The following is a 19972-nucleotide window of genomic DNA, read 5'->3' as shown; positions in this document are numbered from 1 at the left end:
TGTTTTGATTAGCTGTGTGGGTTTTTTTGTTTTGTTTTGTTTTGTTTTGTTTTGTTTTGTTTTGTAAAAGTTTGTATTTCCTGACTTATATGACTGTTCACATTTAACTTAGACATGAAAATAAAGATTTATTTAAGTTCATAAAAATTGAAAATTAGTCTGGAAAGATGGCTTAGTAGTTAAGGTGCTTGCCTTAGGTAAGCAAGCCTAAGGACCCAGGTTCAATCTCTCTCCAGCTCCCATGTAAGCCAGACACACAAAGGTGATGCAAACACAAGGTTGTACGTGCATACTAGGTAGCACAACCATCTGGAGTTTGATTTCAGTGGCTAAGGCCGTGGTGTGCCAATTCTCTCTCTCTCATTCTCATTCTCTCTACAAAACATTGAAATCAATCCTCTTTCCCTATCTCTGGTTTATCTTTGTTTTGGGGTGTGAAGAGAAATCACAAAATCAAAATTAAGAATGCTTTTCATTTTTATTAGACAGCATTGTATTTACAATTGTGAAGCACATGCTCTAATAGAACCTCTGACTTTTAGAAATGAAAGTCAAAAAACAATGACTATCATTAATGTAAGAGTAAATAAAAATCTGCATATTCCAGGACATATTCAAATAAGTGGAAATGTGACTTTTTACATGAATGTTAATGTGTTTGTAATTATTTTTAAGTGGTCCTTTGTCCACCAAGTTATATGCCAGTTTCCAAGTAGTGTTCACCTTTGGTAATGGCTTTATCTCCCCCTGTAGTCCAAACAGATAAAATCAAGCACTCTGGAACAGCAGAGAGGCACTCCTTTCCCTTTGTGTGTAAGCTGAGGAGGCCGACAGATAGCCTCTGAAGTTTTGTGCATGCTGTTTTCATTCCAGGCTTCAGCAAGAAAGCCTCTATTTGAACTTGATTGCCTTTGAGAAAGCTGCTCAGGCATCTTCATGGCCTCTAAAGGTAAGAGCCAGATGACAATTTGTGAAAATTATTACCAAAATACAGGTTTGTTGAGGTGTTTCGGTGAGGTTGCTATTTGAGAAGCTGTCATTTATTGCTTTTGAATATAGGAATTTTATAATTTTAACTCCAAGTAGTACATTGTACAAAACACACACCCACACCCACACCTTAGCCAGTAGAATATAAAAGTTTAGAGGTATAAAATGTTTGCATTGCCATGGATTCAAATGTAGTGAATTAAGAAGAAAAGCTACAAAGCAATGCTGAGAGTGAGAATATCTAATGTAAACATGGAAATAGGATGAGATTCTAAGCTTAAAGACTGAAGCAAACTTGTCAGACATACGCTAGAAAGTGTTACATTAAGATTGGAACATTTTTAATTTCCTGTTTCTTATGCAGAACCATGTGACAGCCATTTGAAAGACAGAAAGTTAATGGAGTAGAAATAAATATATATATTTATTTTATGAATTTAAACTATTTCAAAATTTCTTCAGTAGTAAGTTAAATATAATAAAGCAAATAAATACATTAATATAAACAAACAGATCAATTAGGGTCTAATGGGGAATGTGAGATGGTTTTTCCTCAAATCCCTACAATTATAGAGATATAATAATCACCATATTAATTTTAAAAGATTTAAAGAGATAAAAGATATGGTTTTGCCAGGATGATAAGCTGCAATCATTTTAAAAACCCTTGTATAATTTGTCTAAACATGGAATTTACTTTTAATTTAATTATCAAATCAAACCATCAAACTTTAGCTCATAATGAAAAGTTTTAACATAAAAAATTTTGATTTGTGTCATTGGTTGAAACATTTTAAGTTAATTATAAATAAGAGTCTATAAATGTACATCCTAAATTAACTTAATAAAACTCAAAGAAATACATATGCTTTTTTGTTTACTTCGTCAAACCTTCAGTCACACATTAAAGAGATGGGGTAATCATTTAATTTTTGTCATCATCATGTAATATAGGCCAGTCCCTGCAAATCACTGGGAAAGCTTACAAGCAAATTCTAAAATATGCACAAGAAAGAGTAAATTCTTGAATTTTAATCCATGTGTAAATCACAAAATGTGCTTGAAGACACATGTGCAAAATCCTTGACAAGTATTTCTTTCATTTAATACTAAGACCAATGCTGCTCACTTTAGAAGACTTACAGCAACTGAGGAGTCTAGAAGGGGAAGAGTTGCAGAGTGAATTAAATATTTATGTGTTAGTTATACATTTTTAAAAGTGTAGATAGAAATTCAAAGCCAGATAGAAATTCAAAGGAGCTCCTTATTCATGTGGTAGTCTGAGTCTTTGAAGAAACTGTGACTAGAAAGCAATATGATGATCAAAATATAATTAATCTACCCCAAAAGCAATGATGTACTGTAATGACAAAGACTTAAGTCTGAATTTAGAAGCAAACTTTAGAAGAAAAACTAACAACCCTACATCTGCTCACAATGTTTATTAACCAACAGTGTAGACAAAATATCCATCACAACATTGAAATGACTATGAATCTGTCATTTGAATCAGTAATCTTATTTAAACAAAGAAGTCAGATTATAGTTATTTGCTGAAAAAGCTTTTGAGATTTTCTTCACATATTTTTCGAGGTATTATCTACTATGTCATGATATCCTCAGGTCTATGGAACTGTATTGCCAATTAGTGCCTCCCCAGGGATCTAGGTTAATTGGACACTTTGTAGACAGGTCACATATAGTCTGAGTTGGCCACCACTAGATTTAAAGAAATGTATGTCATCTGGAATCTCCTCAGTTAATATAAACATCTAAGAACAGGCTTATATCTAAATTTGAGAGAAGCAAGAGTTTCCAGGACCTAAACTGGAGAGACACTAATTCCAGTTATTCCCTCATGTCCCTCCAATGTGCACCGATTCCCAGAGAAGGGCGCAATCATGGGATCCTCAGGCGTATGGACTTAATGCATAGGCCCAGATTATACAGCCACTTTCGGGACATTTAATAAGCTATCATATTTTGTTATATAGGTAATTTGGTGGTATTTTAAATAAGAAAAATAGCAGTAAGAGATAATCTACTAATCTTCCATCATCTATTGTCAATTAAACCTACATTATAATTAATGCATCTTCTTCTTACATAATGTGTACAAATGTCTCCAAGTCTAGGCACCATGTTTTTTATACATTCTATTCCTAGTCAGTGTGGCCAAAAGAAATGTTTCTGCATCAGTTCTTAATCATAAAGCATGTCCTCTACAAATTTTAAATGTCACATATTAAAAATAATAAATCCAGTCATCTTATACAACATTATGGGTAAATAACATCACCAAATGCCCCCCACCAACACTTCCTGTTTAACCAATCTTCAAGCTTGTCATTTCTATACTTAATCTGTGCCTTTGTCCAAAGGGTCATTCTGAGGGTGTCTGTGTTCCATTATCAATTTAAATTCTTATCTAGGTACTTATTCAGGCTATTATTGATTTTTTTTTATTTCCTTCTTTCTTTTCTTGCTTGCTAGTGTGTGATGTGGTATGTGTGCATGCATGCGTGTGTGCGTGCGTGCATGTGTGTGTGTTTGTATTGGTGTGTGTACCCTCACAGCACCCCATGAACTTGCCTGCACTGGGGGCACTTACTTACCATGACCAGAGCTCATTGCTATTTGGCTCTACACATTTTGATCTCTTGCTGATATAGAAGCTTGCTGCTTTAGGTAAGTGGGGGGAAGAAGTGTGACAATATTCCCTGGTATCTGCTCCCCTTTGTGGTCCTGGGGCTGCATGCCCAGTTGTTCACATGGAATCTACAGAATCAAACTCTAGCATTTGGAATCCCTCCTGGGACTTTAGGCTTCAGCAAGAAGTGCATTTAGCTGCTGAACCATTTCTCCAGCCCTGAATTTTTTTAGTGATAAGGAGTTTATTGTCTTCAAAGGAAACCCATTGCATTTCAAACTTCATTTGATACTTAAAAGATACAGAAAATACCTTTCATGAAAACAAACTTTTATAAATTTGGGTATCATTGCTGAGATAAGACCACTTTAACTGACTAAATATCTACATAGCACTCCAATTTTACTATGTGCTTTGTGAGACTGCTATAAATTTCTTCTTTGTATCAATCCACAGCCAGTTTCATTGTGGATGACATTAATGTGTCTTTAGAGTAAGCTAAATTATAGCCACTTATTACATAATAGCATTTCAGTCAGTGATGCACCATAAAGATAGTAGGCCCATGAAATAGGATTGCCAGAGATGCCACCATCATTTTAGTTTGTAAAGTATACTCCATGACCTTCACATAATGCTGAAATAACCTAACACATTCTCAGAAAATATATGTGTTGTTATGCGATGCTTGACTGTACCTATTTTCACAATGATGCTATTTTATATTGAAAATACCTGGTTACCTACTTTATCATACACCTATACCCAAGCAAAAACAATGTAATGTTGACTAACTAATGTACTTGCAAATAACCTGGTACTTACGAAGATAACAAGTAAACTCACTTATAATCTATGAAGAAAATTGATACCTCAAGAAAGAGATACTCAAATGATAGTTATGAAAGAAGAAAAAAAGAAAATAGTAAAAAGGCTATCATATTTTCAAATCAAAATAATTTTCAGGCTTAGTACTTTTGCCCAGAACTTAAAGGTACTTGCAAATTCTACTGTCCTGGGTTTAATTCCCAAGTAACTCACATAGTCTGGACGCAAAATATGGCACAAGTTTCAGGTGTTTTTCTGCACTGGCAATAGGCCGTGGCGTACCTATAAACATACACAAATTAATTAATTATTTAAAATAAGAGTCTCATGCATCACTTATGGGTTATACATAACATTGCACATGCAAATGTACAGTAAATAAGAAAACTCTAGATTACAATCTGAGGGATGATTGAAATCTGGCACAAATACTAACAACAGGTGATCCCTCTAGAAAGCAAAGTAGACTTTATATAATTCTGTAATTATGTTACCTTTTGAACACCAGAGGAGAAGCAGAGGTTCATAGTATCAAAAGAATCTTGATTATTAGTAAATAGAACATGTCCAAATTCAAGTCGAATTGATATTATACTGTCCATAAGAAGTTCACAACTTAGATATGAATCTTCTGTTAGTTTATGGAACTTAAGCTACATTCATTGACAAAGTAATCTTCAGGCCAGTATGGCTATTATCTTTGCCTTGGAACTTATTAAATACAACTTTGCGAGCCCTACCTCTCAACCGAATTGCTGAATCAGAAACTGAAGCAGAGACACAACTACCAGGTAAACTGAGGCAAATATCCATGCCTACGTAGTATTCCAGGTGATCCTGATGGAGGCTAAAGTGTTAGAGCTACTGAATCAAATGAAGCCATAACAGGATGATTAATAAAATTAGGCAAAATAGCCTCGCAAATTATGAGGCAACCCCATATCATTTGGAGCAAGGAGAATATGGCTTGCAAGACTCCAAGGATAAGCTCAAGTCTTTTCCACTTGCCTTATGCCTCTCCCTACTCATCTGTAAGGCAGAGAACAGTTGTGACATGGATGAGAGAGGATAGTGGGAGGGAGAAGAGGAGAGAAGACAAGAATCAACAATATAAACTGTGTTTGAAAATGAATGAGACCTAAATCTCTGTATGTAACAAAAAAGTAAATTAAATTAATGAAAATGAAAACAGAAAGTTAAAAATCTAAATCTAAGCTTTTGCTTTTATGAGTGCAAGCTTTATGGTGCATTTTACTATTTATTTTGTTATTTTGGCTTTATGATTCATCTTTTTGAACAGGTGGTATGGGGGTGTCTTAAACTCATTTATTTTGGCTAATTTATTCAACTTTTTCTTACCATTATCAGCATCCTTCACATCCTTTTCCCAGGGCTTATACATCAAGTGGCAATGAGTACTGAAAATAAAGGAAAACACACTAAAACGAGAGGCATTTGAGTTAAATTGCAAAAGAAAGAATAAGAATTAAAGTTGCCTAAGTTTTCCTATGCATTGAGATCATTAATCTTTTACAGATGCACAGAACCAAAAGCCAAGAGGTCAGCCTGGCTTCCCTCCTGGAGCTCCAGACCCAGACCCAGGTCTTCACAGAGCTTCCTCCAACCCCAGAAGCCCAGTGCAGCAACCAGGTGTCCCAAAGTCAAGCAGTTTCCTGCCAACAGTCAGTCTCTCTCCTGGTCTAGAATGTTTAAGCCAGGCATGTTTACATTTCCTTTCAACAAATGTGCTCTCATTAAATTAAACACAAACTTGATTTCTTGCTTTTCAACCAAGTTATAAAGATGTTAATAAATTCATGAAATAACTTCATAAATTCATGAAATTATAAAATGTTGATTTCATTGTTTTCTGTTGTTTAGGAGGAAGTTTGTTTCATGGCATTACTACCTTTCTTTATTTACATGGCAGAGTGGTGAGACTAAATACTTTTGGTAGAGCTACTTAACATATTTATTCATATTTGTTCATTGTTCCACATGTAAGGGAATTTATCATCAAGGAATTATCTAACATGACTAAGTTACCCACAGCTATTTAATTAACAATATTTATTGAGCACTTGGTATATTAACGACACCTCCAAAGCATGAAATTTGGCCACTGTCACAAAAACATTCTGCAACATAATTAGCTAAATAATGTTGATAAAAAGTGCAAAGTTGTGTACAAAAGCCAGGCAACTCATAGCTGTAATGTGTGCAGGTATGCAAAGGAGAAATAGTGCTGGTAGAGGCTTCTGTGATAGGCTAAACATTTTCAACTGAATCTCAAAATAAATGTGAACTGCCAACATTAGTGTTTTCTGATACTTCTGTGTCTTTAGGCCAATATGTTTGAAAGATTACATCACTATAAATACAGTTGCTGAACTGCCATTGGAAGATCAGCAGCAACTCAAGCCTTACAACTTTGTCAGGCAAAAAATATCCTCAAGTTACACAGAAAGTATAGTTATTGTCATCCATGTACATCCATGCATTATTGTTGGCTTAGCACTTTTTCCTGAAAAAGATTAGAACGAATGATATTGAGATGTCAGCACATCTGCCACAGTTCTCCACTTGTTTGGCATTCTTTCAAACAATAAGGTCTATCTCCTTTATCAAAATCAAATCTCAGTGTAAATTCCCTTAAGGTACAAAATATTTCTGTTATGCCTGATAAGGTTTAAGCTGCATGCAGCATATGTTCCTGGGAAAATGTTTATAATTGCAGATGCCTTCTTCACAAACCCACTGACAGAAAAATGTACTTTAGAGACTGGAGAGCTCGGGGAGATGTGTAAAAGAGCTGGATAGCTAACCTACCATCTTCCATCTGTAGGAAGGATCAGCTGTAATAGCTGACTAGAGTTGATTAACTACTGCAAGCTGTTTGGGAATGTTGTCAGACAAGGTTTTGCCAAGTATAAAAGTGATATACCCATGCCAGAGGGCTGAGGTTTGATGATCACATATGGTCACCACATATTCTTCTTCCATCCATGAGTGATGACACGTCCACAGCCAGATGCTGGACCTGAATACATTTTGTAACAGTCAATAAAAGAACTTCAGGAATTATTTATTGAATAATTTTTAATGTTTGATAGGCATGAACTCATTGGCATGAATACATTTTTCAACATCCAATACACATATTAACTCATTGAGTTGGTTTAAAGTGCAGTGCATTTTCCAAAAACATATCACTGATTATCTTTTGTCAGAAAATACAACATGCTACAAATAGTTGGATATGTTACTTCTAAAAGGAATGACACATTACTCATTTCATACTAAAAGAACATGGGTTTACTTTAAGCCTTGTGCATTTAAAAGGATGAGTGAACAAAAATGTGTTTTAAGTGTTAACTTTAAACGAAAAAAATATAAGAACTACATGAATTGGGCTTACTTAGAAAGAGTACATCATTCAAGAAATAAACAGGAACACTTAAGAAAATTCCATCTGCATTTAAAAATGTAGATGGCTATTTAAGCCCTTACTTTATTGGCTATGATTCAAGTCTATCCACTAACTTTCAAATAATTTGAAGATAAACTACATATACATGGAAAATTAGTCTATGCTTTCTAGATTAGATTTACATATTCATAATAGTGAATAATATTTTATGCTACTATGCCAAAGAAAATTTTTAGAATTTGAATAAGAGAACTTAAAGTTGCACGCAAATGCATACATTAAATGAAGTTAATGATACTTTTAAGCCTGATATTTTTTCTTTGTTTTCTCAAGGTCGGGTCTTGCTCTAGCCCAGCCTAAACTAGAATTAGACTCAGGCTGGCCTTGAATTCACAGCAATCTTCCTACCTCAGCCTGCCACGTGCTAGGATTAAAAGCATGTGGCTCCACACCTGGCATTATTTAAAAAAAAAAAAAAAAAAAACAACTTACTTTTAAGCTGTGTATGTAGAATTGTCGTTGTGTTTTCATTTCTTCAATATTTATGAAATATTTTATTTATCCTGATATGTAAATATATATTTCCCTACATTTAGAGCTTCTACCAATCCCTAGTCTTCCCAAAAGGGTATTTATGCTACCTATTATTAGTGGCTCAGAACTAATTAAAAGAAACTGTAAGAACAACCAAGAGGCCCACCCTCAAATCCAGGAGGTTTGTCCATAGAGAAATCAGTGCATATCTTATCATAGTAGAGTAAAGGCAACAGGGAGCAAAAGCCATCAAGTATAATAATGTCACTTCAGAATTATTTCCTTATTGTTTTGTCAGGTTAGTCATGTCAGGAAAGGGTTAAGAAAAGCATGTCAGGATGGTGGACACTCACTTTTCTATGTCATCTGCAGTGAGTTTCTTCATGTGTCTAGGGTCTTAGGATTATACAAAGCATTATGTCAAAATGCATACTTCAGTGACTACCTTGAGGCAGTAATTCAATTATTAACTATAATTGTTGAACATCAGGGAAATACAACTTCCCCTTTCTTTGTGGAGTACACTTCAATTGTAGCTTTGACATTTCAACAAGAAAATTGGATCCATGTCACTGATATTCAAAGTTCCTAAACTCAAGTACTTAAGCCCTAACACCACCATTAATGTTGTTTCTCCATATGTCCTTTCTGAAGTTTTCTCTATAATTCTTCCTTTTTCTCAAAAAAATAAAAAATCCTGTCCCATTTTCAAAAAGGTTTAGCTGTGAATATTAATATAATTTTAGAATATATAAGGTTATAAATAATTTGTGGAAAATGTTTCATTTGGGGTGCTAAAAATAAGCTACATTTATAATCAGACAAGAGGAAATATTGTGTTTTACCCTTACCTAAGGAAACCCAAAAACTAGAGGAATAATGCAGCTTCACATTTTCTGGATTTTTGATTTTCAAGCAATACTAAATTTTATTTATAATAATTGGCTTGGGTTAACAGTTCCTCATGAGTTTATGAATGTGAAGGGAGAATAAATACAGTCAAAATAACTTTAAGGTGAAATTTTAAAATACGAAGTGTGAGAAATATAGTGAGCAACCATGGAGTCAGGGCTCATGGGTTTGCTTTAACTGCTCTTGAAGCACTGAAGCCCAAGCCTGAAACATTCAAATAAGACTGCTGTAATAACACAGCTTTTATATTCCTTTGAAAAGTAATTTTCATGACATACTTTTAATACAGTCATTTCTTAGCTATCTGTACAAACTATTTTTATGAGTCAAGTTTATTTTTAATTTCTTGACTCAAAGTATTCTTGTTCTTTACAATTTTTATTTGAAAATTTAAGTTTTATGAAATTTTACATGAGTAAATAACATTCTATCCTCTTTACCTTATAACATGTGAGCTGCTTAAAACATCTTAAAGGTGTGCTTGACAGTGGCCTGATTTCATGTAGTATAGTAGGTCAGCTACTAGTGACATCTCCAAAGGCTTCTATAGTATGCTGATTCAAGTGTTCTCACTGCCTTTGTACTTTCCTTTACAGCTGGACCTCATAATCATACACCAACAGGTAGAATTACTTGGGAGTAAGTACATCTGATTCTGTCTTTGCTAAAGTGCTGAGAATGCTGTAGTGTGTAAAGTTTCTTTACATCTAAATTTGTTATAATTAATAAAGCCAAATATATTGAATAAAATTAGATCAAAAGAGTACTTGATATTTAAAAAAACCAAAGGCAAAAGTATTAGTATAATTTCAATAAAACTACAAGTAAAAATATCATTAGGTTTTTGGTGATAGAGCCATCCAAATTCTAACATATTTAGTCTTAAGATAATAAAAGAAATTAACATTTCCTGGATAGTGATAATTTGAATTTCTTAACACTCTCAGAAATGGAAAAGAAGGTTAAGAGTCATCAAAACTAAAAGCTGCATTTTTTTTTTTTGCTTCACCAAAGATCCAACATATAGACACAAGGTTTATCCATGCACATATTTATGAGGATGACCTAAGTGTTTCCTATTCATAATGTTCTATTACTCTGAAATGTCTAAGTAGAAAAAGGTGGAGAGTATAATAGCTATGGTTTTTACCATAGATTTTTAGACATAGACATGCTTAGCGCTACAAATTGTATAATTATTTATGTAAAATTATTGAAATAGTGAATTCTTCTCCACACATTCTTTGGTTCTTTGGTTATAATGTAGGACAAAGTATTTGGTCATAGGTCTGGAATCAAAGTAATTGATTTCTTAGCTTTGCTCTCAAGTTTTCTTTGATTTCTGGGACTAGGTCTTGAAAAGTTAGGGCATGGAAACAGAATGAACAGTATGAAGATGAGATTTGCAACTTGGTAGCTCAGCAGTGACTCTATTTTATTTTCATAGTATTTCCCTTTACTTTTTAAAACTGTTGATACCAATTGATAAGCATTTCTTTCTAAGATGTGTTTTCTGTTAGTGATACTTGGCACCCAGACCTCCAACAAATATGAAATCAAAAACAGATTGGGACAAAGAATCTACTTTGCAGTGGAGGAAAACCACTGCTTCAATCGCACTGTGTGCTCCACACTGCGAGCCTGCACCCTGAGGATCACAGACAACTCTGGTCAAGAGGTGATTACAGTGAACAGACCCTTGAGGTGTAATAGCTGCTGGTGCCCCTGCTACCTACAAGAGGTGGGTCACTGGCTCTGGGTATCCTTTATTTCTTAAGATTAGCAGTTATTTCATTCAATGGCATTCACTTGGAGCAATTAGCCTGTCAATGGTTTGAATTTATATGTTCCCTTTTAGGATGAGAACAATTTGAACAGCTTGAGGACTTGGTAAGTCACTAAATTTGTTTCCCTTGAAACCAAAATCTGTGGCAGCTCCTATGACATTAATTGGCGAAGACAGCTCATATATCCTGTAAATGAGATATATCCTCCTGAACTAGTATGTTAGCCACATAATTGTAATATTCACAAGTCTCCCCACTGAGTAAATATACCCTGTTTTCTCTGAAAGTAGCAAAGTCCTGGAGGTGCTAATGACATGAAGTTCCTCTGTGATGCTCTCTTCCTTCCTGTGTATAATTTTACACAGACTTTCACTTTGTATTTGTACATTGTAACTAACTGTGCAGCTTATAACACAATGCTATTGTCCTAGAAAGAATTACTCAATTATTATAATTTAAAATAGAATAGGTTCTCTTATTATTATTTAATAGACTTATAACAATAACTTTCATCAACATAGTACAGGTAAATTGACACAGATATTACCCAATTTGATATGCCATTATTGTGAGCTAGAAATACATGGTTTTATTCTCTTCCACAGTCTGCAATCAAATGGCTCAAAGTGGGTAGACATGGCCATGGCTCAGAAACATCATGGTGGGATTGCACCAGGTCCTGATCAAACCCTGATTTTCTCTGTCAAGAAACTTTATATGTGTGTCTTCTGAGGACAATGGTGGCAGATGTAAATACTGAAGGGGGCTATTTAGGGGAATTTGCAATACTAACTAATGATGATAATTCTCTATAGAACAGTATAGGGGTAAGCCCAAGAAAACTCCAGCATGTACATATGAATCTTCTTACTTACTGAGGGCCTATAAGATTGACATGCCCCAAGATGCTCTCTACTTCATTAATAATAAATATGTCATTTGAATATTTCTGATAATTGTTTTGTGTGATGTAGATCATAGGAGCCTAGTACCACATAACTTAAACATCAGCTGTAACTCAATGTTCACCCGTTTTAAAGTGATCACAGAACAAAAATAGCAAGCTCAATAGTCTAGTTGAAACTACTTCAATCTGTTCAAAAACACTGCAGACATGCACACAATACTAAACTTAGTGAGAAAGTCAAAATGAGAAGAGTGATTGGAGAACTTGTTTAGTCTAAAAGCAAACACTTTTACAATTTATCTTACAAATGGAGGTATTTGGCTGGCATAAATAAGTAAAGCTCAAATAATAAGGAAAAATGAAAAATTTTAGCCAGGCATGGTGGCACACGCCTTTAATCCCAGCACTCGGGAGGCAGAGGTAGGAGGATCACCGTGAGTGTGAGGCCACCATGAGACTACACAGTTATTTCCAGGTCAGCCTGGACTAGAGTAAAACCCTACCTCAAAAACACAAAAAACAAAAACAAAACAATGATAAATTTGAACACTAAAAAATTGGTAAAATAGGGGCCTTGTTCGAGGCTCGATTCCCCAGGACCCACGTAAGCCAGATGCTCAAGGTGGCACATGCATCTGGAGTTTGTTTGTAGTGGCTGGAGGCCCTGGTTGCCCATTCTCTCTTTGCCTATCTGCCTCTTTCTCTCTCTATCACTCTCAAATAAATAAATAAATAATAAACAAAAAATATCTTAAAAGTTGGTAAAATAAGAGGCTTAAAATCATTTGTGTTATGGCTATACCTGTGGAATAGTTACGAGTTCCCTTTACAGTCAAAAGGTATACTTGAACACCTCCTATCCTTGAGGTGAAAAGGCAAAGAAGCCAGTGTCCAGGGCCAGAGCCTGACCTGCAGCAGCTGTTCTAAGGAAGCCAAAGTTCAGAGATTTGGTGTGAAGTGCTAAGCATATCCGTGGAATAAATATTTTTGCCTCTATAACAAAGATATAAATATGAAAAGAAAACAATGATTTACCTCCTTAGAAGCAGATATTTATGATGATTTTTACTTTATTATTCATTCATTCATGTTTTACATGGGAAAGTGTATGTTTTATGCATGGATATGTGTATGCATTTTTCTATGTGTGTGTATGATGGTATGCATAAACGTGTGCATGTGTGTGTGTGTGTGTGTGTAGGCTAGAATTCAAATATCAGGAGTCTTCCTCAATCACTCTCCACATTATTCTTTGAGACAAGGAATGGGTACACTACCTGGTAGTGACCAAGGTACCTGGTAGTGTACCCATTCCACTGGAATCGCTAGTCAATGAGACCCAGGCTTCTGTCTCTGCTTCCCTAGCATGAATGAAACACCATGACCCATATTTTCATAGGTTCTTGGAATATGAATGCAGGTCTTCAAGCTTTAATGACAAGCATTTTAATGACTAAGAAACCCTCCAGCACTTAGATTACTTTTAGTGTAAAAACAATGAGTTTCATCACAGAACATTGCATAGAAGTTAATAGACATTATAATGCATTTAGAATACAATAACCTTAGAAATCTTATTTTATTATTATTTCTTCTTACAGTTAGAAATCCAAGCCCCTCCTGGTACTACAGTTGGTTATGTTTCACAAAAGTGGGACCCCTTTCAACCCAAATTCACAATTCAAAATGCAAACAAAGAAGATATTTTGAATATTGTTGGTCCCTGTGCAACCTGTGGCTGTTTTGGTGATGTGGATTTTGAGGTATGTTTGACAAAATGAGGAAGCATTTTGCTTAAGGCTTTGTTTTTTTTGAAATATAATTCAGTTTTTAACATATCAAATTATAGAACATCCCCTGAATGAATTTAGAAAATTTCATGCTTTTTAAATAATAAATGCTTTTTCAAAATAAATTATATTTTCCATGCCAAAAAATATTATTACTATTCCAAAGATACTAAGTCCAAGATTGTTTAGGATAAATAATATGTAGCTGGACAGAGAATGAAGGTACTTGCCAAGCAAGCATGAGCCTCTGAGATGACCTGATTCATGTTGTGTTGGATTCCTTAGCACCCACATGAATAGCTGGGCATGCATGGCCATGTATGCCTGAGACCAGATGGTCTCTGAGACTCACTGATTAGCCAATCTGGTAATAAAACAACAGCTCCTGGTTCAGTGAGACAGTCCATTTCAAGGAAACAAATGAAGAAGCTATAGAGGATGATATCTGATGTTCTCCTCTAACCTATACACACACACACACAAACACACATCACAGAACCACACTTATCACATAGTACACACACCAAATTTATGATATATATATATTAATATATATATTAGTATTATATATTATAATATATATATATAAATATATTAGATCACTTCAATTATGAACCCATCTCCTTTCCTATAAACCTACTTAGTGGCTACTTAATTCAGTTAATGTCTCATTTCAGAAGTACACACCACTAAAATATTAATTTACAGCTATGTTTGTAGGTCTAGCTAATTTTTTTTAATTTAAAAAAAGTTTTTGAAGTGGGATCTCACTCTAGTCCAGGCTGACTTGGCACTCATTTTGTAGTCCCAAGTTGGCCTTGAACTCAGCAATCCTCCTACCTCTGCCTCCTGAGTGCTGGGATTAAAGGTGTGTGCCATAATGTCCAGCTTAAATTTGTTTACTTTTTTTTTTAAAGATAATCCATTCTCACTTTTCTGAAATTTCAAATTCAAAGATGTAAATTCACCCTAAGGCCATATGAGCTACCTTAACTGATTAGCCTAGGCATACGTTTTAAGCAGAGGAGACAATCTAATTAGAAGCATGTTTCTATTTTTCATCATTCACATGTGTCCCACCTAGGTCAGTTTTCAAAACTTTGTGGACTATATTTATGAAGCAATGTACATGTTGCTAAGTGACATGTTCTCACTCCATCACTGGAAAAGGGTGTGACTCTTAAAGAGTAACTGAGGAGAAATATGTAAGAGCTTTAGTATTCATGATTCAGAAATAGTCTAAGTAATTGTCTTTATATCTTATTTTCTACCACCATAGAGAAAGTGAATTTTATACTATAACTGTTAGCACCAGAATGGAAAACATGATAATGAAGTCATTAAAAGAGTTCAGTTGTGATCGCTAGCTTAGAAGATGTGGACATCAGATTCATCTCAATATTCTGTGTTATAATTTTTGAGTTAAAATATGACTGAAGATTAGTTAGAAAGGAATGATTTGGGAAATACCCGGCTAAAGAAAAATATATAATTTAACAATGTATAATAATGCCTAAGGATTTTAATACTTGCTTGATCTTAACAGATGATTTGAAGTTTACAAATATACCTAGAAATTAATTCCTTCTAGTAGTTCTCAAAAAACTCATTTGTGTGTGTGTGTGTGTGTGTGTGTGTGTGTGTGTGTGTGTGTATACATATATACACATACATGATTTTAAGAATCTCCTGGACACAGATAAAGGAATTATGTTTATGGTTATACCATAGAACTGAACTATGTACCTGCTGCCATCTTGTGGCCTGGTCTTTTAAAAAATTTATTTATTAGTTTTGTACTCAGTTTATACAATCACCTTGATACCATCATTAGCCTCCTCCCTCTGCAGGGACCCTCCTGTTTGGGGAATATAGGCTGTGCATTGTGGGGTTAGCAATCAGTTATGGGCAGGAGGCAATGTCTCTATGTATCATGACCCAGTGTGTTGTTCTGACATTATTTCTGCCCCCTCTTCCTCAAATTTCTCTGAGCCATGTTGGGTTCATTTTAGGTCTGCTTCAGTGATGAGGTCTTGGGTGTCTCTGGATATCTGGTTTGATAGGAGTTGAGTGTTCTCTGTGTCTGTCTCCTTCACCCTTGTGCTGGTACCAGGTTCACCAAGAAAGCAGCACTCTTTCTCATTTCCCCAATTATTCTTAGTTTCAGTTGGGGTCCTTTTGAGGCATGATGGGCTGGTTATTTCCTCAGAATCTGCTTCCATCTGAAAAAGAGAAACAAATTCTCCAATGGAGAGTGAAGTTAGTGCCAAATAAATGGGATAACCTTTGGGTTTTTTTAGAGAGAATTTAATAGGTGTAGGCCCTCTTGTAACTGGTGATTGGTGGGAGGTTGGTAATGGAGAGTGGGCTCATTTTGGATATGGTTCTGACTTAATTCCCAGCTCCAGCTTTGGGATCTGTTCCACTGAGCAGATCAGTTAGCCAAATCAAGAGCAGTTGGTTTCCCACCATGCCTGTTCACCACTATGGCACTTGTATGAGTGTCATGTCAGATTATTTGCTGCTGAGTAGTTTAGACCATGAGTTGCTTGGACAGATATTGGTCATTTTACCCCAGTCGCTCATGTGCACCTTGTGGCACTAGACCAGCTGTCTGGGGACTGACTCTCTTCCAGCTTCTAGCCATGTCACTACATGTTCCGTACCAACAACATGTAGTGTCTTAAGCAGTAGGGTCTTACTACTAACCTATGGTGGGTCATCAAGTATTCCGACAGAAATCTGTCTTCTTTTGGAAAACCTTGTAGGTCTCTTTGATGAAGAGCTCACTGTGGATGATAGCCACATGCTGGTACTGAGAGTTACAGGTCAGAGCCCAAGAAGAGAAGGAAGAAAAAGATAAGTAATATAAAGAGAAAAGAAGAAAAGAGGAGGGAGGGAGGGAGAGGGGGGAGGAAAGAAATATAAACAGGAGAAGATTAAGTCTTTATCATACCCTCTCTAGGGCCTTTTGTTCAGGTGTTCCCTCTAAGGGCCTGGTGAAGGTTCAATAGCTCAGTCTGTCTTTTAGGATGTAGAATTTTATGGTACCATTGCCGTTTAGGTCCAGTTTTGTGCCCTCCCATCCCCACCCTAACCCTCGCCTCCCTCCCCACTCACCCTATTGTCTGGTACTCAAGATGCTTGTTAAGTATGTTAGCATCTCTGGTAGATTCAGGTTAGGAGCCATAGATGAGTGAAAGTGTGTGATGATTATCTTTCTGTGATTGGATGAGTTCACTGAGAATGATCTATTCCAGGTTCGACCATTTTTCTTCAAATTTTATTATGTTGTTTTCCCTTACTGCTGTATAGAATGCCATCATGTAGATATACCACATCTTGGTTATCCATTTGTCTAATGATGGGCATCTGTGTTAATTCCATCTCTTAGCTATTGTGAATTGAGCCTGGTCTTAATTGTGTATTATTAAGTTCTCCATCTGCATTGAAAATAAGAAGGAAAACAATTGTGATAGGTCAAAGAAATGTCACAGGCATGAAATCTATAAGAACTGAAAAGGTAACTTTTTTCAGCTTACTTCTATACAGGAAGAAGTACTAGGGAACTGCTGTTTGGAGGTGGTGGACACAGTGTGCCTGTCTCAAGCAATCAGACTGAGAAGTGTCAACCATCTCTTTCCAAATTTAATATCCCTTATTTTCTTCTGAAGGTGAAGACTATTAATGAAAATCTTTCAATTGGGAAAATTTCCAAGTACTGGTCAGGATTTGTAAATGGAGTCTTCACAAATGCCGACAACTTTGGTATCCACATTCCAGCAGATCTTGACGTGACAGTCAAGGCTGCAATGATCGGTGCATGTTTTCTCTTTGTAAGTACAGTCCACACATGCATTGGGTGAGTCTTCTTCTCACTTGTCTTTCACTTTGAAGCCAATCCCCATTCACACAGTTTTGAACCACAGTGAATGCTGTATGCATATAAGACAGTTTATGAAAGGACTAAACATCTTCAGAAATCAGAATTTAGAAACTTTCTTTTCTATCAGGCAACCTCTATTGGTCTCTTAACCCTCAAAGACCAATGTCTCATAACAGCCTGCTACTTATTTTCTCAGAAACTGAGTTTCCTTTCAATGTCAGTTTACTTTTCTTAAGCTTATTTTATCATCAAAAACGTGTGAACCTAACATCAAGAAGTATCCTGGCACAGTGTCTGTACTGCTTTACTGTGTGATGATGAGCTAGGTAATGTTCAGATGTCCTTCCTATCTGAGTCTAGATGGGATGAGTAGACAGCTGCCAGAGGCCGTTATTTCAAAGGTATGTCCTGGTTTGTACTTTCTAACTTGTAACTTCATTGGAAGTCTCCATATTTGGAATCTTGGTATTTGTGATAAAAAAAAAAAAGAGCTTAAGTAAGGACAAGACCAAAATTCTTGGCTTGTGCTCCATGTCCCCTTAGGCATGGTTAAGAATAAAATGCCCCAATCTTCAAGTAAGCCATCATTCTTCTTCATGTTTTGCTTTATGACTCCATCAATCTATACTGCTGTTGGCTAAAACAGTTGCTTTTCCTGTGTCTTTTCTAAAGACATTTAGACAACAGGTTAAAATCATGCCTTAGTTATATCACTGCTGGAAACTCAGAATTAAGTATAAAATATGAAGATAAAAGCAAAAGACAGGGAGAGATATCAGAATCATTACTTCAGGGCTTTCTGTTTCCTTATTATTGATAAAATTAATATATGTGGAATGCTAGGGTTTCTTACTGTACTTAGTTCCCATTTTTGTCTATCAATCAAAGCAATTCCAGGAAACCTTGCCTGTTACCTAATGTTTTTCCCACCCTTATTCCCCCTGCACATGACAGTGTCTTAATTTATCAATTTCTGTTCATTCTTCTCGTTTTTAATCATTCGATACTTCAACTTGAACCTTTCCAAACACACACACACACACACACACACACACACACGCACGCATGCTCACACAAATGTGTGTGTATGTATGTATGTATATATATTTATAAGCATGAACACATACTTTTCTCACTGTTCATTCACACACTTTTCATATGAAAATAGATTCTTTTGGGTGACCAAAAAAATTGAACTGTCAAAAATAGGGCAATTTTTTCTGTATCTTAAACCTCTTTGATTTTTCTTTTATTCATTTTCAATAGCCCTTTAAATAGTCCTACTCCACATGCATGTACATCAGAAGTTGAACATGACATCACAAGGAGTCCTACATGTCCCTATAAATTTGAAAAGCACTGATCTAGATAGAACCCTGATCATCTGAGTGTTTAACAATTAAATGCTAGGATCTCAGATAAAAGCAATATATTCCCTGTCAGTATGAACAACATCCATCTATTTTTGTTATGGCATACTCTTACAACACATATTCAGATTTTTCCAATATAACATTTGAAACAACTTCTCTCACATATATTTCCAAGGTAAATAACCAATATTTCCCAAGTCAGTTTCTATTTTAGCCTGCTACACTGACATGGAATATCTACCTTTGAATTTTGTAGTTTTGGTCATGCCAAATTTTGATGTTTTGGTGTTGATTTAGATAATGGTTCAGATTGCCTACACTCTGAAAATTCAACATGAGTGTACATTGAACCTTAAAAGTTTACAATTTTCTCCTATGAATAAATCATTTTTTGCTGAAACACCACTGGGATACATAATTGCTTAATATAATCAAAGCTCATGTGTCAGACTCTTGATCTTAATTATTGCCTTTTTTGTAAATTCACTTATTCAGTTTATTTATTTGCAGGATTTTATGTTCTTTGAACACTCACTCACTAGATTGTGAAAAGCAAGATGACAAAAGCAATAAAATATGCACAACATATCTCAGTAAGTAAAAGGCAAGTTTGGATGTTCTCCTTCCCTTTGAAGATGTCTGTATTTGACACTATCTAATTATTTTTCATTTTCTTCTAGATATCCCTTGGGCTCTGAATTTCATTTCTGAATGGTTTGACTATTTGATTTTTATAACAAAATGTTAATTATTATATTTATGAAAACATAGCTTAATGAGACAATTATCTAGTTGTGAATGCATAATAGCTAAATACGCAATTACTAGCTTGAGCACAGGTTGCTTTGAAAGATTATCATTCTCTTTCTTATCCTTTTGAAGTTA

The 19972-nt window shown here is 35.2% G+C and overlaps 1 protein-coding gene across 2 annotated transcripts; it reads left to right on the top strand.

Annotated features, from left to right (window-relative positions):
- Positions 1 to 837: 837 nt before the first annotated feature.
- Positions 838 to 19636, top strand: Plscr5 (phospholipid scramblase family member 5). Of its 2 annotated transcripts, none has more exons than XM_045137005.1 (7): positions 838 to 949; positions 6005 to 6150; positions 9941 to 9983; positions 10865 to 11085; positions 13640 to 13801; positions 17503 to 17664; positions 19598 to 19636. In XM_045137005.1, exons 1-7 carry the CDS (start codon positions 937 to 939, stop codon positions 19634 to 19636), a joined length of 786 nt encoding a protein of 261 aa, XP_044992940.1. In that variant the 5' UTR covers positions 838 to 936. The 2 variants fall into 2 exon arrangements, with proteins under 2 accessions (XP_044992940.1, XP_004663688.1); XM_004663631.2 differs by having other exon boundaries at positions 6005 to 6186.
- The last annotated feature ends 336 nt before the right edge of the window (positions 19637 to 19972 follow it).

The sequence above is a fragment of the Jaculus jaculus genome, chromosome 17 (assembly GCF_020740685.1).
Source record: "Jaculus jaculus isolate mJacJac1 chromosome 17, mJacJac1.mat.Y.cur, whole genome shotgun sequence".
Classification (NCBI taxonomy): domain Eukaryota; kingdom Metazoa; phylum Chordata; class Mammalia; order Rodentia; family Dipodidae; genus Jaculus; species Jaculus jaculus.
The sequence above is the reverse complement of the archived record's forward strand: the minus strand, read 5'-3'. Positions and strand labels throughout refer to the sequence as shown.

Coding starts and splice junctions, on each gene's coding strand:
- Plscr5 (XM_004663631.2), top strand. Junction 6,187..9,940: donor GTCTAGAATGTTTAAGCCAG/GCATGTTTACAT, acceptor TTTCCTTTACAG/CTGGACCTCATAATCATACA. Junction 9,984..10,864: donor ACAGGTAGAATTACTTGGGA/GTAAGTACATCT, acceptor GTTTTCTGTTAG/TGATACTTGGCACCCAGACC.